Below are 25324 nucleotides of genomic sequence, written 5' to 3'. Positions count from 1 at the left end.
CAGAATGTCAGTACATGCAAGATATGTCGGCGTCAAGGACGGCGATGACTGTTACTAGATCTTCCAATAAAGGCTGAGATCAACATTTAGGGCAGGCACATTCGTGTACGCGTTCCCCCACGTGATGGCCGTGATTTTGTCTTACGTATGACCCCATATCCCGAAATGGAACGAACGCCTTCGCCCATGCGTGAACGCTGACTGAGGATTTGAGGACTCTCTCTGTCACTCCCATTGACAGCTCGCTTTTAATCAACGTTGTACTCGACATTCAAATATGGCTGATATGGACGTAGACCCCCCTGCTGGCTCCGTGGTAAAGAAAGACAACAAGAAAAGGTTCGAGGTCAAGAAGGTGCGCACCTCGGTGGCGAGCGGCGACATATCGTGTTCCTAATCTCCATTGCTCTGCTGAGTAGTGGAACGCTGTCGCTCTATGGGCCTGGGGTATGATTACTCCATGAACGCATTTGATTCAGATATTGACACTGAGCGCTATTCAGATATCGTCGTAGACAACTGCGCGATCTGCAGGAATCATATCATGGATCTTTGTCAGTTCTTTCTCATTGATTCGACGCATTCGTCCACTTCATATTTATCGAGCTCTATCAGGCATCGATTGTCAGGCTAACCAAGTCTCTGCGACGAGCGAAGAATGTAACGCAGCCTGGGGTATCTGTAACGCAAGTCCTGACCATTCCACTCCACTACTTCTAGTTAATGGGATCAATCAGCACGCTTTCCACTTCCACTGTATCTCCCGCTGGCTTAAGACAAGGAACGTATGTCCTCTGGACAATCGTGAGTGGGAATTGCAGAAGTTCGTCTTATCATATCATTCTCTCTTCTACCTCCTTACCGACTCTCGATCCAGATACGGTCGTTAATGGCCTTGAAATACCTGTCGCTCGTAGAATTGGACCGCAGTGTACACTACAGTTTCTTGCTCCTTGATTGTTCGTTGTCAGCATTGTAAACACACCTTGTTCGAGGATATCAATTGATCAAAAAACTGTACGAGATCGCTGTCATGGGAAGATCCCGACCACTTCCCAACCTCAACGTTTTGACGCTAACGCGAGAATCAGTCAGTATGATATGAATTCACTTTCTCACATCGTTGTCCTTGTAAGCACACTTGGCCATAAATATCCTAGACAGCAAGCAAGGACACTGTAAGGACCGATCACTATCAACTTACAAAAAAAATGTAGATTGGAAAATTCTCAATGCTACAGTCAATGAGAGGTGTTTCAGTGTAAGCATCAGAAAGTTAATGTGACATACGCAAGTCGAAATGATCAGGAACACTGGTGAATAACGGGGGTCCTGCAAGGACTCGGTGGCCGCCAACCGTGAGAGAGATTTTGATAGCCGTCCGAGACTACGCAATTTTGGATTTTCAAGACTTCAGTCTTCAACGTCTCAGCTTCCAGCATGACAGACACCAACCGTACGCTTGCTCAGGAGTTCTACTCACAATTCCAAGCGACTCGTACCAGTATGTCTATATCATCAACTCCCTGCCTTTGATTTTGAATCATTATAGGTCTATAGCACTGACAAACCGATTGGAGACCGCCAAATCTACACCCAGCAGCGATGTTGTTCAAAGCCTGTCACAGGAGATCGCACAGCTGAGAAAAGGTCTAGTTGATAATACGTCGTTACTTCCCCCTTATGATCGGCGGCAATGTGAGGCAGTAAGCATATTATATACCTGCCTCATGATCTACATTGACGCGTTCCAGCAAATGGCCGGACTGGAAGGGATGCTAGACCAGATCCGCACCACCTCTACGTCGAAACCCAAGTTCGCTTTCAAGCGCAAACCTGCATCGAAGCCGAATCCCCCGCCGACCGCTGGGCCGTCAACAAGTGCGACAACGCCGTCAGTGCCCGCACGTCCGCTTCCCTCGACATACCTCACCTTGTCCTCGAAATCTCACGAACATCTCACGTTGGAGTCTCTACCCTCTCTTGTAGAACCTTCGAATACTCCGCAGTCTGATCTAACGATAGCCGATCTGGATCACTGCGTGGTCGATCTTTGCACCCCCAAGAAACCTGTCGAGCCGGCGGCGCTGGGCATGACGTTCACCGCTTTGCACATCCGCGATATTCGAGATACCATCTTACTCCTGCCATCAATCAAGGGCAGTGTGCTCTTGCATAACGCCACCAGGTGCATCATTGCTGTCGGCTGTCATCAAGTAAGTCCCGATTTCTATTGGAACCGCGTAACCGCTCCATTCATAATTGAACCATCAGTTTCGGATGCACACTTCTAATGATGTCGATGTGTATCTATCGATTCCATCCAACCCCATAATCGAGCACTGTGCTCGTATCGCATTTGCGTCTTATCCTACGCATTTATCAATCTTGACAGGATTGCCTTCCCATCCTGTTAGTCTTCTCGGTTTTTTGTTCTTTTTTCTGGCTGAGCTGAACTTGGCGAGAACCAGGAGCATGCAATGATTGTCAAAGACTTTTCCCACATACGCCCGACGCCGTCTCCGAATTGGGTAGCCATGTCAGGCGATAGACGGATACAGGATTGGGCTGATGTCATCTCTTACAGTCGAACAAATGTTGACCTCACATTGGAAAAGTATATCCCCAAATCGGCGGAAACATGATGATCTTTAACAGTACCATAAATGCATCTTCTGATAGACGGATATTCAAGTACCAGTCCCCACTGTCATCCACCGTCTCCATGGCAGTTTTTTCCTGCTCAAACTGCTACTTACTGGCTCGATGACCAGCACTGCCTGGAGCCTGGATTGACACCGGATAGCGTAAGCAAATTCAATATTCTATATAGTGTCCGCCTCTATTCGCAGCTCTTAAACCAACATATTCTGCTGCTTCTCTTTCATAGCTCTTGATTTCATCATCCAACTGTTGATGTCCGACCTTGACTGCTGTATAGTTTTCTGTGACTGTTCGTATTCTCACTTTGCCAATGCATATAAGCCCTAATATTGGCTTCGCCTCTAGGCATGGCCTTATTTTGTTCTTATTTGTAAAGCCCATGCCTGACGTGTGAGTGCCTTTCCGGAATTTTCAACATTTCAAGGTCACCAAAATTTCATGCCTTTGCAGTCCCGGGTGAGCAGTTCCTCTGTGGTTCCCGCTGTCGCAGAAAAAATCGCTTCAAAGATGAATATGTGGAGGATGCCCGTAGTCTTGATGAGCAGCCTGTCAGCTCACAACCCACAGAGGCTCAGTCAATGAACGCGAAAGCCGATAAAACTGATGGAGTGCCTGCCTCCCTGCAACCTGGAGTACCTCCGAAACCGGCTACGTAGCCTGTTGAACGAAAATGTTACTCGCAAAAGATTATGAACCGTATTTTCGCATCGTTCGGGTTATCGGCATGAAGGTGGTGATGGTTATATGCAGCATCGGCGTAGTACCAGAATTTAGCCTGAGGTTCAATACCCCTCGGCGCGTAGTATGCATGCCATTGCATGCTTCATAGGCGATGTACATTCGCTATCTTGTTTTTTGTTGAATGGCACCCTCGATAGTGCTCGAGGGTCTCAGAGTTAGTGCGATGATCATTTGAAACGACAAATCCATACCATGACACCTTCGTAAGACCAGCACTCGGGGGCTTCTCAAGGCCTCAAAGCCTAAAGGCTTTGGTATCAACATGAAACGGCATCATCACTTCATGTCCAGCCTCAGATTTGACTGAAACCGTCTCATCATTACGCGCTGCCTACAGGCAAGATGCAGAACGAGGAGATGTTGGTTCGATCAATGGCGCCGAATGGCAGAAGCCGAGAGTATAACATGAATTAGCTAGTGTGCGTCTGTCGAGCAGTAGCTTCTTTCACCTCTCTGAGCCTCTCTGTCACCACTGCAGGGTCTCCCTGGACTGATTCGTTCATCGACATGTCTGATCCTTGCGCGGACTGTTGTGCGACTTGCTGCGGTGTTTGTTGTTCGCGTCTCTCATCCGCTGTACTCATAGTCGGGTCCTGACATCCATCTCGACTCCAGGCATCGCTATATTCTCCTCTCTGCAAACTTTCTGCATGACGCGTAAGTTCCCAATCAAGGCTCTCACCCACTGATGGCCTCTCACCTCTGAAGTCAATCCCATCCTCCCGTCCGTCTAGTGCCCGGTGGACAGCCTCTATGTGGATCCTGCCGCTGCTGCAAACAGGGCTTGGATGACTATGATGACTCCATCGACCATCGTAGCCTCAGTGACGATCGGGCCCGACCCGTTAGTGCTCAACCGCCAGAAGCTGCCCCAATGACCGTGGAAGTTCGTGAGCCGGAAGTTCGTGAGCCGGCAGAGGTGCCGGCCGCCCTGCGGCCTGGAGTGCAACCGACACCATCATCATGATCACAGGAAGAGAAATACCAGGTTCAGTGTGAGTTTCCGTATCCGGAGAATCTCCAGTCATCATGACATGTGCGAACTGATGACACCTCTCCTGTGCGCTTTCCAGATGTTGATTTCGCTCAGGATTTTTATATGACTTTTACTACGGATATGCTCATACAGTACTAGTGGCCAGTCAGCCCCAGGTGGTCTATACATATACCACAAACTGGTATCCCAGAGTATTTGAGCTTTTTGATCATCAGTCTTATTCTGTTCTGGTCCAATACGTCAAGTTTTCAAGGGCGTCAACAAATCATGGCTGAATCAGGGGTCGGAGGATACTTCTCAACTAATCAGTGGTTTCAACAAATCGATCGTATGCGCTATACTCGTCTGGAATGCGGTCTCAAATAGCCGAATCATCCAAGAGTATCGTGTGAGGGTCATAACTCTTCCACTCATAAAAATCATTGAGCAACGTACAGTGAGAATATGCTACAGTCAGGTCCGGTAAACGAAAACAACAGAGCTATAGGTCAGATCTCACTGCCGGTCCCGTCCACTCTCCATACTTTAATCACTCCGGCGCGATCGCCACTTACAACTCCCCCTCGGAAAGGTGAATCTATGCTCACCAATACAGTGATGGAATCCTGATGAGATCTGGAGAGGCGTTGCTGGTTGTTATTGATCAACAACATGCGCTGCGGCGGGCGATTGTTTCGGCTGCTCAGCTGCGAGGGATGCAGCCAAGTCTCGACGTGAGCCGCGGTCGAGCCGGTCGACGAGCGAGTGGTACTAGAGTGCGTGTCCTTGATCAGCCGGATGGCAAAGCACGACGGAAAACACCAAAACGTACCTGTACGTTGGTCTGTCGCTATCGACCTCCAGGCCACTCAGCACCGCCGTCCGGTCCACGTTCACCAAGTCCCACAGCCTCAGCCTGCGATCCTCTGAACCACTCACCATGAACCCACGGCCCCCGACCCCGTGCCCGTCGGCATTCATCTGCGCCCCAGCAGACCTGTGGACCGCAGGGTGGCCACCAAACTCGTGACAGACGAAGAGCGCACGTATCGTAAGGGACGGCCCGCTCAACAACTGTTCGCGCGCGGCAGCGTCTGCGGACGACCGACGCCGCATGCCCACGCCGGCGCCTTGCTGCCGCGCACGCACGAGCGCTGCGATCGCCGAAGCGGCGCTAGGCTCTGGGTTGCTGCCGACGCTTTCCTGCGGTCCATCCACATCCGAGGGCTTAGACACGACACGCACACCATAAGTCTCGACCAGGAGCGTGTTCTCGATGTCCCATACTTCTATGAGAGACGTCGGGACGGTTTCGGAGGATGACTGGATGGCGTCGACGGCTACCATCACCCACCGCCCCTTTCCTCTGGCCGGATGCACGACACACTGATGTATCCGTGCCGATCCTCCCGCAGTGGCGGCCGCTGTCTTCCACGTCTTCAACAATAGACCAAACCGGATGTCCCATAAGGTGAGGACGCCGGATGCCGTCCCAGTAACGACCCACACGCGTTTTCGATCCAGACACATCGCGGTGATGGGTCCATAGTGGTTAGGATGCTCCATCCTTTGAAGTAACCTCATCGTTCGAAGATCGAGAATTGTCACCGTCGAATGGGTGGTAGCGTAGATCAAGTTCGACGAAGAATCTATCACAGTGTCAGCACATCCAATCCTCTGAGTAAAAAAAAAAGCAGAGCGTGCCGGTGTTGTAATGGGCCATGCAAGTGATATACTCTCCCGGCCTGTCCACCCTATGCTCCCGAACGACCTGCAGTTTCCCATACTTCGGCAGCGCCCCGCTCTGGCTGACATGCACTCGCACGACGTGCAGACTCCCGTCTTCCGCGGCGCTCGCAAAACAATGCACAGCCTCCAACATGCACACGCACTTGACGCGCGCATGGTGCTGCGTGTACGAATGCCGCGGCTTGCTCGTGACGTTGCGCTCCAGCCGCGCCGTGTCCCACACCTTGACCGTCTTGTCGTCCGACGCGGACACGAAGAACATGTGGTCCGGGGAGACAGCCAGCCCCGTGACCGCGTCAGTGTGCGAGCCAAGGTGCGCGATGAGCACTGCCTCGGGCCGCCGCGTCGTCCCATCCCGAGGCGTAAAGCTGTAACGAACGGCGTTGCGTCGACGAACGGGGCCTTCGTGCACTTTGGGACCAAAGTCGTCCTGGTATTCGCCGTTGCCGTCCAGGTAGAGGTGTTCCAGTAAGTTGTGAATACCCGGCTCTTGGCCATCTACACACAAACATGAAAGTGAGAGGTATGTAATCTTACGAGATGCAAAACATCCTACCATACGTCGATATCGGCGGCAACGATGTAACACGACGGGGATGCTGACCACGCACGGTGCCCGCAGCGGACACCGGAGACGACCGCCCAGACCTTTCCGGCGAGCCTTCAGATCTCAACCTTGACGAAGGCTCTAAAAGGCCTACTGCGTTCGCGCGCGACGATCCGACGGCCGGCGCAGCCTTCTGGCTATCGGTGCTCCCCAGATGGATCCTGTGTATCGCACGATAGGCCGCGGAGTTCGTGTTCGACAGCACCGACTCGGTCGGGCTGCCCGGCCTATCGAACACCGGCGGCAAGTCCGCCATCGTAGGGCCCTGCGGAACGAGCGGACTGGGCGCGGCGATGGAGGACGTTCGATGTGAGGGCGTCGCAGAGGGGAGGGAGGTTCCAGACCCGTTGAGAGCGGAGAGGCGCCGCCGCAGATCCTCGAAGGGGGCGCCGCTGGCGCCATAGTCGATGCTGGGGGGTCGAGAGATGCGCAGGGCTTCGGGTGGCAGTGGAGAGCGTGGGATGTCCAAGGTGGGCCGTCGGTTTGAGACGACTCGTGAGGGGTGTGGAGTCGACGGCTCGGATGCACGCGTCTTCAAGAATACGGTCTGAGGAACGACTTTGAGCCTCTGCAGCTCGACGTCGCTGGTCGTCTTCAAGCTTTCTGCATCATCTTCAGGTCGCAGACGACTAGCAAAACTAGGAAGATAGACAGCCTGTATGAGTCTTCATATGACCGACACCACATGTACAACGAGCGTACCTCCCAATAGCATTCGCCAGCTTAAGAATATAATCCCGCATGGCCATCAGCTTTGCCTCCTCTACAGCCGTCATCCCAAGCTGGCGCAGCTTCTGCAGTTGAGCCTCGTCCCTAGTCCGCAATTCAGCATGTTCCCCCTTCCTGTCTATCAGCAACCCACTCACTCGTCCGACTGTCCCCGCGGGACCGCAGGGCTCCCGATCCTGCGCATCGTCGCGACGCTGTCCTGCGGCGACTCGGGCTTCGCCACGCGGCGGTGGCTCCTCCAGAACGGGGTCCGATCGGCCTTCATCGCCCACTGCACCGCGGCGTCGAACACCTGCCGCGACAGCTGTGCGGCGTCGAGGACGCGAATAAGCTCTCGTGTGTACACGGCGCTGAGGGCAAAAGCGAAGAGGCTTACGGGGGCCTTCAGGTTCACGAGCAGGCTCATCTCGGTGATCTCGCGCACGTCGGAACGCAGGAAGTGCCGGAGGGAGGGGTAGAGGATGCACCATACGTCGCTCGACGGGAGGTGACTCGCGGCGGACACGATAAACGCGGCCGCGCCTACAGGTAATATTACTCGGGGCGGCGATGTCTGCGAGCACGGAAGACAGACAGACCTTGGCGGATCCAGACGTTCGGGTGGTACAAGAACCCGAGCGTCGCGCTCATGAGCTCCCAGATGCGCATCTTCTGGAACAGGCCCAGCTCGCAGAGGCTCGTCAGCGCGCCGAGCACCCTCGCGACCACGGCCTCTTCCACATCTGTCCACGCCGCCTCATCAGCTTCCCTCAACCTCCACGCCCCGATAAATCGAAGCGCAAAACACACACACGCCACGCACCCGAAAGCGCCTGGATCATCAGCGGCAAAATATACTCCTCCAAGCTGCGGCCCCCCGCACACGCCGCAACGTCCACGATCGCGTCAAAAAACGCGTGGCGCAGGAGCCAGTCGCGGTCGTTCAGGTACGTGATCATGTGGCTCAGCAGCACGTCGTTTGTGCGCTGCCGGCCGAGGAAGATGCACAGCGCCGAGATGTCGTGCAGCAGCGCGCGCTTGACGACGCTCGACGGGTCGACGAGCAGCGCCGCGAGCTGCTCCTGCAGCGCATTCTGCAGGTCCTGCAGCGCTGTGTCGTACGGGAGCTCGAACTGCGCCTCGGACGGGTGGCCTGTCGTGTCTGAGTACTCGACCACGTCGCCGCCGCCGCCATCGCCGCCGTTGTTGTTCGTGCTGGCGGTGCTGTTGTTGTTGCTGCTGCTGCTGGTGAGCTTGAACGTGCCGTGCGCTTTGAGCGCTTGGCCCATTTCGAGGTAGCGCACGGCTGTTTCGGCGAGGGGAACGATGCACTGCGCGTACGTGCATCTCACGGACACCTCCGCGTCGAGGACGAGGGTCTGGATGTTCGGGATGATGTACTCGGGGAAGATCGAGGCGTTGGACGGCGTGATCACCGTCACCAATATCAACTACAAAGCAGTACATGTTGAGTGAGCTCGACCGATCGAAGCAGCGCGTCGAGCAGAGGCGCACGGTCTGTAAGACCAGATAGAGCAGGGTGCACTCACGACTTGGATCAGCGTCCGCAGCGCCGCGCCGCGCACGACGGCCGCCTCGTCGTGCAGCAGGTCGACGATGTACGGCACCATGCGGTCCAACTTCGCCTCGTCCGTCAGATGCGCGCTCAGCGCGAGGAACACGTCCAGCGCGCGCAGCTTGCTCGACGGGTGCGTGCAGCTCCGCACGTTCGCGCATACGAGGGCGAGGATGATCAGCGCGGGGCCGTCTGCGGCGTGCAAATCCACGGTCAACACCAAACATGAATCGAGGGAAGAGGGAAAGCAACAGAGGAGAGGAGAGCGATGTACCTTCGGTCGCAGCGCGCCGTCCGGACGGCAGCCTCGAGTCATGGTTCGGGACGCACAGCTCCACCGGGATTATATCCTTCCCACCCACAAGAAAGAGCATCAACCAACCCGCCCGAGACCAAGACACACGCCATGACTCACCTGGAACGGCCGCGCGCTCGCCTCCGTGCGCCCGTACTCGACGCGCACGTCCATGACCGTCGCCTCGCCCGCGTCCGCGTCCGCCGCCAAGTACGGCTCCACGCTCTCATAGTCCGCCCACACGCGCTCGATCCGCCTGTCCGCGTCGCTCGGCAGCACTCCGCCGCCGCCCAGCGGGAGCACCGGCGTAGTCGCCCCGGGGGCCTTCGCCGCCGCTGCCGCCGAGGGGGCGGACGAGGAAACCGTTGGCACCGCCGGGGCGGGGGGCGGCACGCTGAACGGGGACGGGGACGGGAGCTCGTTGATCGACGCGACGTAGCTGTGCAAGAAGAGGTAGAAGGCCTCGGGGAAGACCTTCCCGCGCGCGGTCTGCAGGAGGGTGTCGAACGCGGGGCGCGCGGCGGGGTCGAGGGCGATCATCTCCCGGATGAGGTCGCGCACGTCGGGGTCGTCGATCGAGGCGAGGGGCGCGTCGACGCTGTGCTCGCCCTCGCGGTACTTGAAGAGCTGGCTGAGCGTGAAGAGCGGCGCGCCCTCGCGGAAGAGCTCTGCTATGACGCAGCCCGCGCTGAACACGTCCATCGCCTCCGTCACGCGCGTCTCCCTCTCTTTCTCCCTCTCTCTATCCTTCTCGCGGCCCCTCTCCCGTCCCGCGTCGCCGCGCTCGCGCTCCCTCTCGTCCGGCGGCGGCGGCTCGTCGTGCTCCATGCGCGCGGCGTAGAAGCGCTCGGGCGCGAGGTAGCACGTCCGGCGTCCGGCGGTGTCGAAGTAGAACGAAAAGTCGGACGGGTCGTCGAGCGGGAGGAAGGTCGGCTTGTGCGGGGCGAAGTCGGAGAGGTAGAGCCAGTTCCAGGATGTGACGAGGATGTTTTCAGACTTGATGTCGCCGTGCGCGACCTTGCGCGCGCGCGCATCGCGCAGGGCGGTGAGCAGCTGGAAGGCGATCCATTTTTTCTCGATTGGGCTCAGGAAGGGGCGCGTGCTGCGGACGGGGCGTGGGCGCGGGTCAGTCGCGAAGGATGCGCTGGGTCGGGGCGCATACACGGAGGGGATCACGCACCTTATGCGATCGTAGAGATTGCTGGCGAGCCATTGGCGGATGAGATACCCCGCCTTCTCCGTCTCCACAAAAGTCTGATAATTATACACGTTCGGTATATCGAGCAGCGCGTCCCGTTCGACTGCGAACGGCATACGCAGCGCATCAAGCGGAGCACACACGATCGGACACGAGCAAGGGCGAGCACGCACTCTTCAGCCGCCGCTGGTACTTGCGCAGGGTCATGCCCGGATCGGGCTTTATGAATATCTTCGCGACGAGGTAGCCGTTGCGGTGGCGGCAGCGGACGGTCTTGAGGAAGCGCGACGTGCCGAGGCTCTTCTCGTAGACGATGTCTGAGCCGAGTTCTGCGACGAAGGAGTCGAGGGCGGCGGCGGTGCGGGTCAGGGGGTAGCCAGACTGTGTGTTCCCCATGCTGGCCGCACACGACTGTGTAGGGCGATGGCTCAGGGAGGGGGAAAGATGTGGACGAAGCACGAATGGTATGTTTTATAGGCTGGGGACGCGAGGCGGACGGGACATGGAGAACGCTGGAGAGAAACAGCCTCGTCTGTCCGAAACGGTGCCCGCCACAGAACGCGGCCGCGCTCAGCCGGCCCGACGCTCGTCCACATCGAGAGCGAATTGCGGATTTCCATCACGATTCACCCTCCGATCTCAGGTCCTGCGACCCAATCCAGCCCAATCTGGATTTTTACCCCAGCACCTCACATGATCTCCTGCGCACGCAACCAAATCCCTGAGCACACTTTCCCCCGCAGAACATGTCGTGCGGACAACCTCTCCAGCACGTTCAGCGAAATCCTCACTCTCCACGCCTCGAGTTCAATCAATAACATTGCCATACATCGTTATACATGATCCATCCACACCATCGCAAACAAAACAAATACAAGAGACGCCGAGCAGACCAGACTTCAAACACGACAGTACGAGACATTGCAGCATAGAAAGAAGAAAAAACGCACGACGACGGGGCCCGCACGGGCAGATTCCTCAGAGGTAAAACATGGTATCCTTCAACGCGCCCTTGACCCCGCCGTGCCACAGCGCGACCGCCTCGCGCCACACCTCCTCGTCCTGCGCCGCCGCCGCACCGCTCCCCGACACCGACGTCGTCCCCGAGTCCGAGATGCCCTGCAGCAGCTTGTGCAGGTAGCACCGCCCGCGCTCGCACGCCAGATCCGCGTAGTACGCGGGCGACACCAGGCTCACCGCCTTGGTCGCCCGCGCGAACGTGTAGCTCACCGCGTTCGTGAGCCCCTGCAGGTCGTCCGCGCGCAGCCCCATCTCGTTGCACACGACGTAGTAATGCGTCGGCCGCGTCGTGCCCTGCAGCCCGCCGTGCGCCTGCAGGAAAAAGTCGAACTCGTAGATCGCCGTCACGCCCCGGTCCACGACCGTGCCCGGGCGCGGGTTCCCGTTCTGGTCCGCGTGCGCGACCTCGGTGGGGTAGAAGCGCGTGTGGTGCCGCTTGCCGCAGATCACGACCGTCAGCTTGGGCCGGTACGGCTGCGTCGTGTCGAACTTGCGGAACGCCGCCCTCATCTGCGGGATCTCCTCCTTGAGCACGATTGAGAATTGGCCCTGAACGCCGAGCGCAGGTGAGCGTCGTCCATCGAGCAAGACCAGGGCGCGCTTACCTCCGAGACACCGTCGCGGTAGACCAGGATGCGCTGCGGAAGCGTCTTGTTGTTCTTGTCTCGCCACAGCTGGAGACGCTCTTCCATCATGGCCTGCAGTTCCGTGATCATCTACATCCAAAGTCAATGAAATCGCCCCGACGCTGGAGGGCTGTGCGCTTGCCTCTTTCTTCGACTCCTGGATCCTCATGCTGGCGGGGTACTGAGCAAAGTTGGCGTCCACGCTCGCCACGACGGCCGCGATGGAAGGCGTGCCCTTTACCGTCGACGGGCCGGGATGCGTCACGTCCATCCCGACCAGCATCGTCGTCGGCTGGCGCAGCTTCGCCATGCTGCGGTCGTCGAGGTTATGGTTCACGCCGCCGAGCTTCATGTTCACCTTGAGCGCGACGTTCGCAAAATACTGCACCTGGCCCCTCTCCTTCCGTATCTTCTGCGTCTGCACGCACACGGTCGGCACGTCGAGGTACACGTCGCACAGGTGCTTCAGCCCCGAGTACACGTGCTTGTCCGCGCTCGAGAGCAGCACGATGACGAGGCTCGGCTTCGCCTGGGCCGACATGAGCGCCGACCGGATCGCCGCGATCGCCTGCCCACGCACGGGGTCGGCCTTGGGGTCCTTCCTCGGGAGCTGCACAGGGATCACCGCAGGCGGGTTCTGCGACACCTGCATCCCGCACGTGCGGCACATCGCCGCGAACCCGCGCATGGTCGTGATCAGCTCCGGGTCGTCCGGCCCCGCGAACTCGTCGCGCCCGCCGTCCTTGATGAGCAGCACCGCCCACCGGTCGAGCGTCCCGCCGCGCGCGAACTTGACGTCGCGCAGGTTCCAGCTCGCGCGCTCGTCCACGCGCGGCTCGCCGCGCCCGTACTTGATCCCCGGCGGCGAGAGGATGCGCCCGGGCACGACGGCCATCTCGTTCCCGATGGACACGCCGAACGTGTTCAACACCGACGACGCGCCCTGCCGGAACCCGAGCTCCGTCAGCCCCTTGTTCGTGATCGCCTCCGCGTTCACGTTGGGCGGCTTGGCCGCGACGAGGATCATCGACGCGGTCTGTTCGTCGAGCAGCTTCCCGCGGAACGGCTGCCCGGGCAGGATGATGCACACCTCGGGCGGGAGCAGGTTCTGTTTCTGGCCGCCGACGTCGACGAGCGGGAGGTTCGGGTACCGCAGGTTTACCTTGTATTCTGAGATCCCAAATCAGCGCGCGCCCGCACCCGAGAGAACCATCGCATCACTTACTTTTTTTAAAGTATTCCTCGACCGACACCATGCCGAGATCGTCGGCCTTGAACTTGTGCTGCTTGGCGTTGACTTTCGCCATCGTTTTGATGGTCTTGCGATACCCCAGGTGCGTCGTGCGCACCCGGACGCCCTTGGCGAACACCTGCATGCGCGCGCCAAAGCTAGCGTTCTCGAATGCCATCATCGCGTCCGCCAAGTTGCCCTCCGTGTAAAAGGCAGTGGTGCAGACGTTCACGTTCACCATCAGAGACCTGAACGCGGGGCGAATCGAAGAGTAGAACCCCCGCCACGCTTCCAGGCCGCCGCCGAGCGGCACCGGGGGCGACGCCGAGGGAAAGAAGTAGCGGTTGCGTCCGACCATCACGCCGCCGCCTTCCTGTGTGCGGTTCGGGTGAGCCGCCAAGATCAAATTGAGCGCAGCGACGACCGGTAAGATGTCGTGGTTGCGGTAATTCGCTTCCCCTTGGAGGTGGCTGCACGAATTAGAGTTAGCGCAGCGCACGTGAGGATGATCAATGATAGAAATAGGGCATACCTGGACAGACTCTCGGTCTCGAGCGTCTGTACGAGCTTGAGCTTGAGCGTGTAAACCTTGCCGCCTTGCGCGGGCGGGCCCGATTCCTCTTCTTCGTAGAAGGGAACGTCGATGGTGAGCGGCTGCGGGAGCTGCGCCGCGGAGATCAGCTTTGCGGCGTGGTCGTGGGCGACGCGGCCCCGCAGGCCCAGCTGTGCCCACTGCGGCGTGGCCTCGGCGAGCTGCAGGATGCGGCGCTTCATCCTGCGATTGCTCGTCCCCTGCACGGGCGTTATCGCGATGTCGTACTCGTACAGCGGGCCCTTGGGGACGCGCACGGGGAAGAAGTTCGTGCGGAGCTTGATCGCGAGCCCGGCCTTGCCGAAGTCTGGGCGCAGCGGGATGTCGTGCGGGTGCACGGAGAGCGAGTTGAACTGCGCGATGAGCGCCTCTTGGGACGCGTCGAGGCGGGCGTCGATGTTGGCGGGCCGGCCCTCGGCGAATATGCTGCGACCGAAAGTCAATATTGCGTGCCGCTAGCACAGCACACAACACTGGATGGCGCTCACCCTCCTTGCTCCCGCGGGGATCCACCGCGCCCTCGTGAGACACCCCGTCCTCTGTAGTCCCCAGGCGTGCCGCTCCGTCCTCTGTAGCCATCGCCTCCGGTCGGCCCGCCCCTGCCTCTGTAGGGCTCGCCACCGGGAGAGCCCCCGCGCGATCCGGGGGTGCCACGACCTCTATCACCTCCGGGGCCACCGCGGCCCCTACCACGATCGCCGCTGGCACCGCGGCCGCCACCGCCCCCTCGCCCCGCGTCGAAACCGCGCCCGCGATCACCGCCTCTTTGCATCGTACGTATGTACCTCTTTTCGAAACACCCTCGATTTGTCGCGCGAAGCCAAACTAGGGAAACCCTCGTTGCGTGTCTGCCGTTGAACGTCTGAGCAAGCTGGGGAGATGTGGGATGAGGGTGGGGGGTGAGTGGGGGGAGAGAGCGCGCGAGCAGTGACTGGCGGTGACTGGCCGCTGGAGGTTATAAGGCACGGATCTCCGCCCGGACAGATGCGAGGGGAGAATACAAACGGGCGCTGGAAAAGGAACAAACCTCGTGGACCCGTGGATTAGCTTCCGTTCTCGACCGTGGAAAGCGCGTCGATCCGTGCACAATGCGCCTTATCGCTGCGCGATCTGTGCTGTGTCGGGGAATCGCGCCAAGAAGCGTGCAAAAAACCAAAGAGATTGGGTGTGGATCTGGTCTTTGGGGCGTGTTCTGCGGTGTGGGACTGGTGCAGGCTGGCCGCAGAGCACTGGCGGAGACAGCCCGGTGGCAAATCACGATGCCCGATTGGGCTTGCTACTGCACAATCGATGCTCTTGTCTGCTTCCCGAACCAGCCGATCGCGTCCGATCGCCCTGCGTTGGCAGCCGAGCATGGCGCTACGACTGCGCTCAGCACAACCAACATGCCCGTCCTAATTTTATCTAAAGGGACACGTATAAAAAACCCATTGTCGCAGCACCGCAAGTCGCCAAAGCCCCGCGCCGCGAGGCGAAATACAACGCCCCATTATTTGCAATCCCGAACAACGTCGCCGTCCCAATCGTGATCAAAGGGGAATACTGCATTACTGTAGTTGTCGCAGTCCTCGTTGCAGCGTAGTCGCCGTCCTGAGACCTCGACAACATGACACAGCACGACGCCGGATGCTGGGAGATACTTATGCTGACGAGATGAAATTCGTGCCTCGCAGACATCCGCGAGCACTATCGCGCCGGAATCATGCTCTCCCGCCCGTCTTTGTTCTCGTCGCTGCGTTCACCTGCAAGATCCCAAACGACTCGCGTGCCATGTCCCCACCGCCGAAAGACGTCCTGCTCGTTGGCTACGGAGCCGTCGGCGCCATCTGTACGTGTATCCCTGCCCGGGCTTATCGCGCTGCCTTTGGAGCCCCTTTAACTTAAGCCCGCTGAACGCGCCTTGGCCCTTTGTCTCTCGACTCCCGACTCCCGACCCGGTGCAAAAGACTCGCTCATCCTGAAGAACAGCGGCAGGGCGCGCGTCACGGCAGTCGCGCGAAGCAACTACGCGGCCGTTTCGGGTGAGCAAGTCGCCTGTCGATCCTGGCCTCGCGTCCGCCACTGACGGTGCGCCCCGCCGCCAGCCCACGGGATGGAGTTTCGCAGTAAGAAATACGGCGACATCGTAGGGTGGAGGCCCGACAGAGGTGCGCATCGCGCGCGCGCCCACGCCCACGCGCAGCCCACGCCCCGTTCCACCGCTCCCGCAGCCCCCACTCACGCGCGCGCGCCGCAGTGTGCGCCTCCGTCGCAGACGCGAGCGACCGCGCGTACGACTACGTCGTCGTGACCACCAAGGCGATCCCGGAGCTCGCGCGCACGCCCGCGCTCCTCGCGCCTCTCCTCGCGCCCGCGTACGCGCGCGCGCACGCGCAGCCGACGTACGTGCTGTTCCAGAACGGGCTCAACGTCGAGCGCGACCTCCACGCGGCCGTCGCCGCGCTCGGGCGCGCGCCGCGGATCATCAGCACGGCGGTGTACATTAGCACTGCGATGCTCGGCGCGAACGTCGTGCGGCACGAGACGTTTGTGCGTCCCCCAGCCTCCTTGCATATCCTATCTCCCGACTATACCCGATCTCGATCTCGACTGGCTGGACTGACGGCGGGGATAGGACCGCGTGTCGTTGGGCGTGTATAGATTGGACGACTATACGACGGCGACGAATAGCGAGGGCGAGCAGGCGCTGCTGGACGACTTCGCGGGCTTGCTGGAGGACGGCGGGTCGACCGTCACCGTCGTGCCCGAGATCCAGCGCGTCAAATACGCCAAGAACTTCTGGAACGTCGCCTTCTCCTCGATCGGCGCGCTCACGCGCCACTCCCCCGCCGCGATCTTCAGTCTCCCGACTACCGCCGCCGCACCCACTTCTCCTCCCTCCGACACGCCCGCGCTCGCGCGCATCCCGCCGTCCGTCTCCCAAGCCCCGCTGATCACGCAGCACACGCTCCCCGCGATCCGCGCGCTCATGCACGAGCTCCTCGCCCTCGGGCGCGCGCTCGGCTTCCCCGACGACGCGGACGGCGGGCTGCCCGCGGGGTTCCCCGACGCGCTCATCGAGTCGACGCGCGAGCTGCACCTCGCGCCCGGCGCGGCGCACCGGCCGAGCATGCTCGTCGACCTCGATAACGGGCGCCCGATCGAGGTCGAGGTGATTCTGGGCGAGGTCGTGCGGATGGCGCGTGCGCGCGGGGTCGACGTTCCTGTGAGTCGCTGCGTCGTTCGTGTTCGGGCGCGCGAGAGGCGGCGGATGGCTGACGAACTTTTGTGTCAGCGGGTCGAGATGCTGTACGCGATGCTGCTCGTCGTGCAGAATCAGCTCCTTCAGAGCAGCGGCAATTGAGCCTGTTATGAGCGGCTATGCACATGTTTGTTTAATATAGGTCTGACGTTCTCCTTGGTTGTACGCATCGTAGACAGTGTTTTTTTGACTCAATGTATCGCCCCGGGCACGCGGAAGCAAAACGCCCGTCGTGGCCTGGGTGGAAGCTGTCGGAAGTTGCCGGTACGGTGACGCAGTGCGCCCCCAATCGACCGCTGGGCGTGTCGACCATGCACTCGCCATGCACCGCTGCTGGCCCGTGCGCTCGCCTGTTCCACAACGCGTGTACGTTCCCCGCCGGCGCTCACCGCTCCCTTCACGGACATCGCGCCCTGCACTCACAGCTGGACCTCGAGCTCGACACCTACTCACATGTCCCCGATGGTCTATTACACAGGCTAAGCGTCGCTCCGACTGTCAAGCAGCCACCGCAAACGCGCCGCTCACCTTGTCTCGGCGAAACAGAACAAGAAACCCGGCCGGCGAGCGTCCTGCACGCGCGTGTTCGCAACGTGGACCCCGTCGATGAACGTCCGCCGCGCGACCTCTCTGCTCCTGCGTGGCCTCGCCCCGCCCTTCACCGCACGCACACCCACACGGCCGCCGGACACGCGTTCCTCAGCCATGCACTCAGTCACGCACTCCGCCTGCCTCGCCCGAGCCGCCCTCAGGAGGAGCCCCCACCCCCATCGCACCGCAGCCATCATAAACAGGGCCACACCCGTCCGTATCGTGCTTTCCTCCCGCACGCCCACAGCGCCCTCGATTGACCCTTCCCTTTTCCTTTCTTTTTTATCCACAACTCTTTCACACCCCACCCGCCCCCGTCATCGCTGCTGCGACACCCAGCCGCCCATGCCCCCGCACCCCGACCCCAGGCGGCTCTCCGCCGTGGGCATGCCCGCGGGCACGTCCGCAGGCGCGAGGCGCGCCGCGCACTCGAGCGCGGACCACGCGGCCCCGCGCTGGCCCCCGCTCGCGCGCCCTGGCGCCGCGCGAAGGCGCGCCCACCGCCTGTCGCGCGACATGCACAAGCGCACCTTCTTCGGCGTGGGCGAGATCGTCCGCGTCGTCACCAACGTACGTCCATCCCCGCGTGCGTTTCATATCTGAGCACGCACGCACGCGCGCGCGCCGCTCCCTATGCTGATAACACCACCACCCACACCACGCTCTGTCGTCCCTCCCACGCATACACACACACACACACACAACACACCACACTCGTTCCCCTCGCTCTCTTACTCACTCTCGCCGACCTGCGCTCGCGCGTCCCGCCTCCGCCCCTCCTCCATGTCCCGCTCGTCGCTCTGCTTCCAGCCCGCAGAGACCCTGCGCTCGCTCACCGAGTCCCGCCGCATGCTCGAAGACGCGCGGCGCGAGATTGAGGAAAACAGGGAGCGCGCGCAGCTCCGCCCATCGCACACGTTCTCGTGCCTCCCGGGCTTCTTCCCGCGCCCCGCCGAGCTGCAAGCCGTCGGCCGCACGCTCGAAGAGGAACCGTGCTTCACCGTGCTCTTCGGCGCGAGCTCCGTCGGGAAGGTGCGCGACGCCTACACGCCTGCACGCGGCGCCCTTCATCCCGATGCTCATGTTCGACTTTCGCTTCTTTGTATGTGCCCTGCGCTTGCGCGTGCGGTGCGCGCCAGACGGCGCTCCTGCGCCAGCTGCTCAGCGCGGACAAGTACCACGTGCTGCACTTCGACCTGCGCATCGCGGGCTTTGCGGACCTCGACAGCCTCTACATGAGCCTCAGCCAGCAGATGGAGCAGTTCTTCGCGGCCATCGCGCGCGTGCGCTGCTTTGAGGACTTTGAGAAGGAGGCGTGGGGCTTCAAGGTGCGTGCGCGTCCGGCGTTCCGTCCTACGTGCAGATTCCGTGCTGACGTTTCTCTTTCGCTCCTTTTGTTTATGTTTACCTTTTGGCTTTGCAGCACGATCGGCTCCACGTCGAGCGGCGGATCGCAGAGTCGTCCACCGGCGCGGGGCAGATCCGCACGAGCGATATCGCCCGGCTCATGGAGCTCTTCCAGGTACCCACACCCACACTTACACCCATCCGCCGTCCCTCGCACATCCTCGACACCCACCTGACCCACTTTTCTCGCCCGCCAGAGCTCTCTCCTGAAATACCGCGAATTCGAACCCGGCGCGCCCTCGGACGACGCCAGGTCCGCCGCGTCGAGCAACCGCAACAGCGCCGCCGGCGGGGAGCCCGCCGTGGCGCGCCCCATCTCGCAGCAGGGCAAGGCGGGCAGGTTCAAGTGGTTCCGCCGGGGCGCCGCCAACGCCGCCGCCGCCACAGCCGAGCAGAAGCCCCGGCGCGAGGGCAGGAGCGGGAGCGCGGCGGAGGAGCGCCCGGCGAAGAAGATGCCGGTGTTTTTCTTGGACGAGGCGCATAAGCTGTACGTCGCCTCCGCCTGAGCCGACGTATGCATGGTTGATGGCGGATCGCGGGATGTGTGTGTAGGCCGGGGCTGATACAGTCTATCGACGCGATGAAGTCTCTCCTCGATTCGATGCTCGTGCTCACGAAACAGGATCGGTTGTGTCATGTTATTCATTCTACGAGCGATCCCTTCTACCAGACGTGGCTGCGGCAGCTCAACGTCATGCAGCACTGCAAAGTAAGCGACTTCCTCCGCCCTCCCGCTCGTCTCATCTCCATCCCGCACGCGCGACTGACGATGAGTGCACAGATCATCACCATAGGCGACTGCTCGAAGGTGGAGACACAAAGCTTCTTCAGGGAGCGGCTCGTCCCGCGGATCCCGCCCGAGTATCGGCCGCTGGTGGATTTCGAGCGGCTGTATGAGGTGTTTGGGGGGCGGTTGGTCCACTGGCAGGATTATATCACGGACTTTGGTGCGCACGCTCCGCAGGTCGCTCCGTCGGCCCACTCACTAACCCAACCGCGTTCCCGTTCTCGTTCTCGCAGTCAATTCCAACGGGCAGCTCGAAGGTCAGCCCATCTCCCCAGCTCGCAGAGCCGCGGAGCGTTTTTTTTTTCTTTCCTTCCTTCTTCGAAGTCTGGCTTTTGAGCGCTGACGCGCGCGCAGTGCACGACAGCTCGCACTTCATCCAGGCACACGCGCTCTTGAACCTGCACATCATCCACTCCGCGCAGGCACCCGAGCACCCAGACCCGAACAAGCCCCCGACCGCGCCCCCCGAGCCCGGCGCCCCCAACGGGTCTGCGAACCCCGCCCCAGGCGGCGGCGGCGGCGGCGGCGCGCGCGGCTTCTCGATCTACTCCCCGCTCACGGGCCCGCCGCGCAACCCGCACGCGCTCGCGCACGCATCGGGCGCGCCCGCGGAGCCGGGCTACACGTCGGACTTCACCGCGCTGCAGCTGCTGCGCGTCATGAGCCGGCTCACGCAGCCCGGCGTGCGCGCGCTGTCGTATTTCATGCTGTGCCGGGAGTTCGGGGTGCGCGCGGTGGACGGCATGGTCAAGGGCCGTATTTTGGACTTGCGGTGGATGGACCCCGTGACGCGGGAGGGCGGGGAGTCCGCGCGCGATTACCGCCCGGGCGCGATGGGCGCGTCGTATGTCGGCGGGGGTGTAGGCGGAGGTACCGCGCCGCCGCCCGGGGCGCGGGAGCGGCCGCGGAGCCTCGGGGTGCACCTGGGGGCGTCGAGCAGCGGGACGGCGATCGTGGCGGAGTCGGTCGAGGAGGACATGGTGGCGATCTCGGAGCGGGAGGCGGCGCTGCGCGGGGAGCTGTTCGACGACGGCGTGGACGAGATCTTCGGGCCCAAGGTGGTGCCCGCGACGCCGATCATGCGGTTTGCGATGCGCGAGGTCGTGGCGGAGTATCAGGATACGGGGTCCGTGTCGGAGTACGCGTCGTTGGCGGATATGGACGAGTATTGAGGCCCTACGGGGCGTGCGTGTACGATGCTAGTAGGGTGGGGTTGTCCGCTTGTGTCGCTTTTCTTGCGCTGGATTGTTGGTCTCGTCGGTGATCGCACATACGAATTCGCGCTGTACTTTTTTTAACTATAGCTCGTCGACTGGTCGCTGTTGTTTTACGTGTACGATATCTTACATTACGGAAACTCTTGCCTGGCGGGACGTGCCTGCCTTGGCCTTCTATATACTTGTGTTCAATCTAGTCCAGCATATCGGACGTCGGCGTTCGCCTCTAGCCACGCAAGCCATTTCTTCAGATACGAGCCTCCGTGCTGGATGGTCGACGAGTCGCCAACTACGCACTACGAATCGGATTCGTCGTTGAGACCAAGCCACATGGGGCGCTGGGGGGGGAGAAGAAACGTACCAGATGACGCCTCGCGCGCGTCATGGCCACTTTGGAACGCACGCCGTCACCGAGTCAGATAAAGCTAGGTACTAGAAGGGAGAGAGGGACGAGGCACTGACCGTTCAGCCGGCGCTTCTCCTTCAAGAAACCGACTTCGCGCTGCGATCCACAAAACTCGTCATCGGCGACAGGCCCGAGTCGATAGCGGCGGAGAGGCCGTGCTCACCGTTTCGTTGCTGCGCACCAGGCTGATCACGATGGCTTCTTTTTCGCGGCCCTGCATCCCGTCGACGGTTCCAATCTCTATTTCTGGGCCGTATAAGGGGCGCAAGAGCGACGTCATGAGGGTCACCTGCGCTTGGTACCTGCGAGAATGAGAAGAGAGGGGTGTCGGGGTTTAGAGTGGACGATGCGGGAGATGGGTGCGGCGAGCGTACGGAGTGATGACCGCGATTTGTGAAGGCGTTACTCCGCATCCAACCTTTCGAAAGCGAATGTCCATCAGCATACGACGGAGAGATTCTGCGATCCTGAAAGTCACTTACCAATGTCTCCACCCAGTTCTTCACCACGGTCGCTTCGTTCTCGTTGCATCGGCTTCCCTCCTCGCCATCTCCCTCGAGCCTCTCGAAATACTCGCACCCAGCGGTGTCGAAGAACACGACGGGGGTCCCCAAGACCTCCTTCTCGTCCTCTTCCGAGGTAGCCTTCGTGTTCGGAAGGTCGCGCAGCAGATGCGCCGCTACCGATTCATCTGCGGTCAGTTTGGACCCGTAGAGGACTTTCGACGGAAATTGTGCGATGAGGCCGTGCATCCTGTGCATTACAACATATTAGATCGATAGCGGAGATGAATGAAAATACGCACCGGTATTGGACGGTCAGCATTCGCTTGATGTCAGGGCCGTACATCTTCTCCAACCGCTCGAACATCGTCGTCTCTAGTGTTTTAGGAGGCCGAAGCCCTTGCACTCTTCGCGCTTTGTTCTTCGCCTTTTCGATGGTGGATTTCGTAGGCGCGGGTGCTGAGATCTCTCCACTGACCGCTTTGTCTTGCTCCGCCTCCGCCTCATCAGATGAATCAGATTCCGAGTCCCCTGTATCGTTGCTTGTGTCGGGTGGCGGTGATTGCGATTCTTCAGATGCTGGAGATTCCTTTGCGATTCCTTGCTTCACTTTGGCTGTCTTTGTAGACGCGGCACCCTTGGCCTTTGGCTTCTCGATCGCGCCTTGCTTACCATCTTTAGCCTTCTTACGCGATTCGTTTAGGGATAAGACGGTCGGAGGCAGTTGCCTGGGATCTCCTGCGAGAATGAGCTTTTTCGCTTTGAAGATCGGAATCCAGCAAACCTGGAGCGTCAAATCGTCAGCAGCGACCCCGAGCCAAGAGGCTCTACGCACCGCTTCCATAGCCTGCGTGGCTTCATCAATGATCACGACGTCAAATTTATGGTTCCTCAGCTGTCTGCCGCCTGATGAATGGCAAGTTGCAAGGACCACCTAAAGGCGATTATATTTATAAAATGCGCGCGAAGATACGACCAAGTTCCGGCGGACCTGCGATTCTCCGAGAACAGCTTCGACGACTCCGCCTTCTCGCCGACGATACCTGCAAGACGGACAAAGTCTGTCAACAAGGTTTTCCCAAGAGGCTGTGCGGAACGGCTTCACTCTTTGCGCAGAGCGCGAACCTCTTCCCACATCTTCTTCCTCTCAATTCCTCTCGGCCCCTTCCCCTTCGCTCCCTTGCCTTTTCCAGAAAGCGTATTAAGGGCTGCCTCGAGCTCATTCATAACGTCCTTCGCCAACGCGGCCTACAGGCGCCGACTATCAATAGATGTCGCAAAGGACCGAGCGTAGTCTGGTATATGACCTGCCTGATCAGTCCTCTTGGACTTGACCTCGAGAGTTGCGTCCAGAACGCCTTCGTTCGCCATCACACGCGCCGGATGCCCCACGCGCGTGACCTTCAGCCGGTCCCCCTTCTCTGCGGTCGGGAGCGCTAGAAGCCTCTCTAATATATTATCGACGGACAGGTTCGACGCTCCGCACACCAAGACGCGTTGGGGCTTGGGGTTCGATGGCGTGCCAGATGTGAGCTGCCGAATGATCTCTATGAGCGTGTGCGTCTTCCCGGTCCCTGTCCAACCGCCCACGGTGAGCGAGGTTTCGAGCGCCGGGATAGGTCGAGGCTCGGGCGCTCACCGGGCGGTCCGTGGATGCACGCGAGCTCCGGCGACTCGAGTGCGAACTTGACGGCCTCCTTCTGGCTCGGGTTCAGCGAAGGGTCGAAGAACGTTAGCTCCCCGACCGGAGACTTCTCGGAGAGCTCAGCCATCCCGAGCAGGACTTGGGTCAGGCGGGTCAGTTCCGGCTGCGCCTTTTCCGCGCCCTTTTCATGTTCTTAATAGAAAGCGTTCATATCAGGAGCGTCACTCACAGGAGCGCCCGTGGTGCTAGATGATATCACGGTCCTCTCGAGCTGGTCCAGAGCCTTGTCCATCCTGCGGATTCAAGAATTAGAAACAGAGTATAGATGGCGCATATTCAACCAGGCACACCTATCATAGGTAACGCTGTTCGCCAGCTTGACCACTCTGCATCGTTCAGGGAGATCCAAGTCATCGGAACCAGAGTCGGAAGAATCGACGGCAATGACGATACGAGTATCCGAGACCTGCGCGGCCAGTTTCGTTAGACCATGCCCGAGACCGAGCTGATAGAGTTCACACCTTGTACACCACACCCTCCGCAGTCTGATTGCTGGCCTTGTTCTCCGTAGTAGCCTTCTTCGTCTTGGACGGCTTCTTCGACGAGCCAGAGGCAGACACGTTTTCCTCTATTCGGGCGAGATCCCCGGGTCTGCGGGAGAGGCAATGATGCGACGCGCGCCTGTGAACAGAGGAGGGCCTACCGTATAGTATGAGGTGGAAATAGTTGATTGGTGTGATACAACGCAGGGCGCTCTAGCTCGACTAGACTGCACTGATCGAGATGTATCAGACATCAAGGGTATCGGCGAAATTGAAAGATGAGAGATTTCTGAACGCACGTTTTCCCTCCGAGACCTATTGTTATGTTGGACACGCCGAGCCCGATCAGGGCCAGTCCTTTCTGTTCGAGCAGCCTGGGGCCGCAGTTGGACAAGAGCAGCGAGCTTCTTTCCACTTCTGCATCTCGCTCTTTGAGCAGAAGCGAGCGATGTCGCGATATGAACGCTTTGATATCCTCTTCCTTGGACAGCATTTCGGCGGATTTTTCGTGGGATGATAGGATGACGGAAAGTAGAGAGTCGAGCGAGAGGGCCACGGTCGAGTCGCCCCGGCCGATCGAGTCCATCTTGATCTTATCAGATTGGTTGCCAGCTCGCAGATTGAAGCTTTTCTCACACTTCGGAATCCGACTTGCACACTTCCCGCAACTTGCATATGGGTTCAGACTAGAAACGCTCTGAAGTGACCTTACTCGAGCGCTATGAAGCCGAATCTTAGGAGGAAAAATAGCACTCAAGCCCCACATCGTATTGACAGCAACCCCGGTCCCGAGGGCACATTGTGCGGTGCGTCCTACTAGTCTGTGTCAGTGCTATGGAATTATGATGTCAAGCTGCTTGGTTTGATCCTGACGTATCTACGTTCTTTACAGTCGTCTGTTTCGGGGTTAACGATTGCGGGAAAATGTAGCCACCCTCTCTATGGAACCACATTTTCTTCCATCTCGGAACAGAACTGGGTGGCTAGAAAGACATTGTCGAG

The 25324-nt window shown here is 59.8% G+C and overlaps 8 protein-coding genes across 8 annotated transcripts; 5 read left to right on the top strand and 3 right to left on the bottom strand.

Annotated features, from left to right (window-relative positions):
* The first annotated feature begins 179 nt into the window (after positions 1–179).
* On the top strand, positions 180–1024 carry HETIRDRAFT_441743 (uncharacterized protein). The gene is made up of 6 exons (XM_009552517.1): positions 180–355; positions 420–447; positions 504–554; positions 616–686; positions 738–823; positions 878–1024. The coding sequence occupies exons 1-6, from the start codon at positions 278–280 to the stop codon at positions 888–890; spliced, it is 327 nt and encodes a 108-aa protein (XP_009550812.1). The 5' UTR covers positions 180–277; the 3' UTR covers positions 891–1024.
* A 410-nt stretch (positions 1025–1434) lies between these two features.
* On the top strand, positions 1435–2645 carry HETIRDRAFT_65567 (uncharacterized protein; the record flags this gene model as incomplete). The annotated part of the gene is made up of 5 exons (XM_009552230.1): positions 1435–1504; positions 1561–1706; positions 1755–2216; positions 2275–2412; positions 2475–2645. Exons 1-5 carry the CDS (start codon positions 1441–1443, stop codon positions 2643–2645), a joined length of 981 nt encoding a protein of 326 aa, XP_009550525.1. The 5' UTR covers positions 1435–1440.
* A 2245-nt stretch (positions 2646–4890) lies between these two features.
* HETIRDRAFT_125523 (uncharacterized protein) lies at positions 4891–10910 on the bottom strand (the record flags this gene model as incomplete). The annotated part of the gene is made up of 13 exons (XM_009552516.1): positions 4891–5088; positions 5192–6030; positions 6086–6628; positions 6687–7336; positions 7440–7543; positions 7660–7770; positions 7843–7988; positions 8045–8188; positions 8269–8896; positions 8996–9213; positions 9529–10418; positions 10497–10617; positions 10688–10910. The coding sequence occupies 13 exons, from the start codon at positions 10908–10910 to the stop codon at positions 4891–4893; spliced, it is 4815 nt and encodes a 1604-aa protein (XP_009550811.1).
* A 404-nt stretch (positions 10911–11314) lies between these two features.
* HETIRDRAFT_37309 (uncharacterized protein) lies at positions 11315–14692 on the bottom strand. The gene is made up of 6 exons (XM_009552179.1): positions 14472–14692; positions 13924–14409; positions 13386–13861; positions 12282–13330; positions 12140–12250; positions 11315–12083 (listed from the first exon to the last, which is right to left on the bottom strand). Exons 2-6 carry the CDS (start codon positions 14163–14165, stop codon positions 11493–11495), a joined length of 2469 nt encoding a protein of 822 aa, XP_009550474.1. The 5' UTR covers positions 14166–14409; positions 14472–14692; the 3' UTR covers positions 11315–11492.
* An 816-nt stretch (positions 14693–15508) lies between these two features.
* HETIRDRAFT_181199 (uncharacterized protein) lies at positions 15509–17326 on the top strand (the record flags this gene model as incomplete). Its single annotated transcript, XM_009552515.1, has 6 exons — positions 15509–15811; positions 15930–16004; positions 16068–16130; positions 16220–16512; positions 16598–17188; positions 17258–17326. The coding sequence occupies exons 1-6, from the start codon at positions 15610–15612 to the stop codon at positions 17324–17326; spliced, it is 1293 nt and encodes a 430-aa protein (XP_009550810.1). The 5' UTR covers positions 15509–15609.
* A 92-nt stretch (positions 17327–17418) lies between these two features.
* HETIRDRAFT_105563 (uncharacterized protein) lies at positions 17419–18075 on the top strand (the record flags this gene model as incomplete). Its single annotated transcript, XM_009552514.1, has 1 exon — positions 17419–18075. The coding sequence occupies one exon, from the start codon at positions 17419–17421 to the stop codon at positions 18073–18075; it is 657 nt and encodes a 218-aa protein (XP_009550809.1).
* Positions 18076–18160: 85 nt separating this feature from the next.
* HETIRDRAFT_446277 (uncharacterized protein) lies at positions 18161–21181 on the top strand (the record flags this gene model as incomplete). Its single annotated transcript, XM_009552513.1, has 9 exons — positions 18161–18385; positions 18626–18847; positions 18955–19143; positions 19239–19337; positions 19420–19709; positions 19775–19931; positions 20004–20169; positions 20243–20266; positions 20364–21181. The coding sequence occupies 9 exons, from the start codon at positions 18161–18163 to the stop codon at positions 21179–21181; spliced, it is 2190 nt and encodes a 729-aa protein (XP_009550808.1).
* A 117-nt stretch (positions 21182–21298) lies between these two features.
* On the bottom strand, positions 21299–24815 carry HETIRDRAFT_156589 (uncharacterized protein; the record flags this gene model as incomplete). The annotated part of the gene is made up of 18 exons (XM_009552512.1): positions 21299–21522; positions 21588–21616; positions 21689–21728; positions 21796–21934; positions 22007–22050; positions 22115–22385; positions 22438–22534; positions 22772–22919; positions 22971–23069; positions 23127–23178; positions 23241–23383; positions 23447–23709; positions 23775–23961; positions 24010–24073; positions 24131–24246; positions 24302–24431; positions 24484–24549; positions 24622–24815. The coding sequence occupies 18 exons, from the start codon at positions 24813–24815 to the stop codon at positions 21415–21417; spliced, it is 2190 nt and encodes a 729-aa protein (XP_009550807.1). The 3' UTR covers positions 21299–21414.
* Between the last annotated feature and the right edge of the window lie 509 nt (positions 24816–25324).

Source organism: Heterobasidion irregulare, assembly GCF_000320585.1.
Source record: "Heterobasidion irregulare TC 32-1 unplaced genomic scaffold scaffold_10, whole genome shotgun sequence".
Lineage (NCBI taxonomy): Eukaryota > Fungi > Basidiomycota > Agaricomycetes > Russulales > Bondarzewiaceae > Heterobasidion > Heterobasidion irregulare.
This window is presented reverse-complemented; position numbering and strand designations above follow the sequence as displayed.

What these genes read in the sequence shown, in the direction of transcription:
- HETIRDRAFT_441743 (XM_009552517.1), top strand. Translation starts at nt 278, where the DNA reads ATGGCTGATATGGACGTAGACCCCCCTGCTGGCTCCGTGGTAAAGAAA. An exon ending in TGTCGCTCTATGGGCCTGGG is followed by an intron (nt 448 to 503) that starts GTATGATTACTC and finishes AGCGCTATTCAG; the next exon opens with ATATCGTCGTAGACAACTGC. An exon ending in CAGCCTGGGGTATCTGTAAC is followed by an intron (nt 687 to 737) that starts GCAAGTCCTGAC and finishes GGGATCAATCAG; the next exon opens with CACGCTTTCCACTTCCACTG.
- HETIRDRAFT_37309 (XM_009552179.1), bottom strand. Translation starts at nt 14,165, where the DNA reads ATGAAGCGCCGCATCCTGCAGCTCGCCGAGGCCACGCCGCAGTGGGCA. An exon ending in GAGACCGAGAGTCTGTCCAG is followed by an intron (nt 13,862 to 13,923) that starts GTATGCCCTATT and finishes TAATTCGTGCAG; the next exon opens with CCACCTCCAAGGGGAAGCGA. An exon ending in ACCGCGACGGTGTCTCGGAG is followed by an intron (nt 12,084 to 12,139) that starts GTAAGCGCGCCC and finishes CTCGGCGTTCAG; the next exon opens with GGCCAATTCTCAATCGTGCT.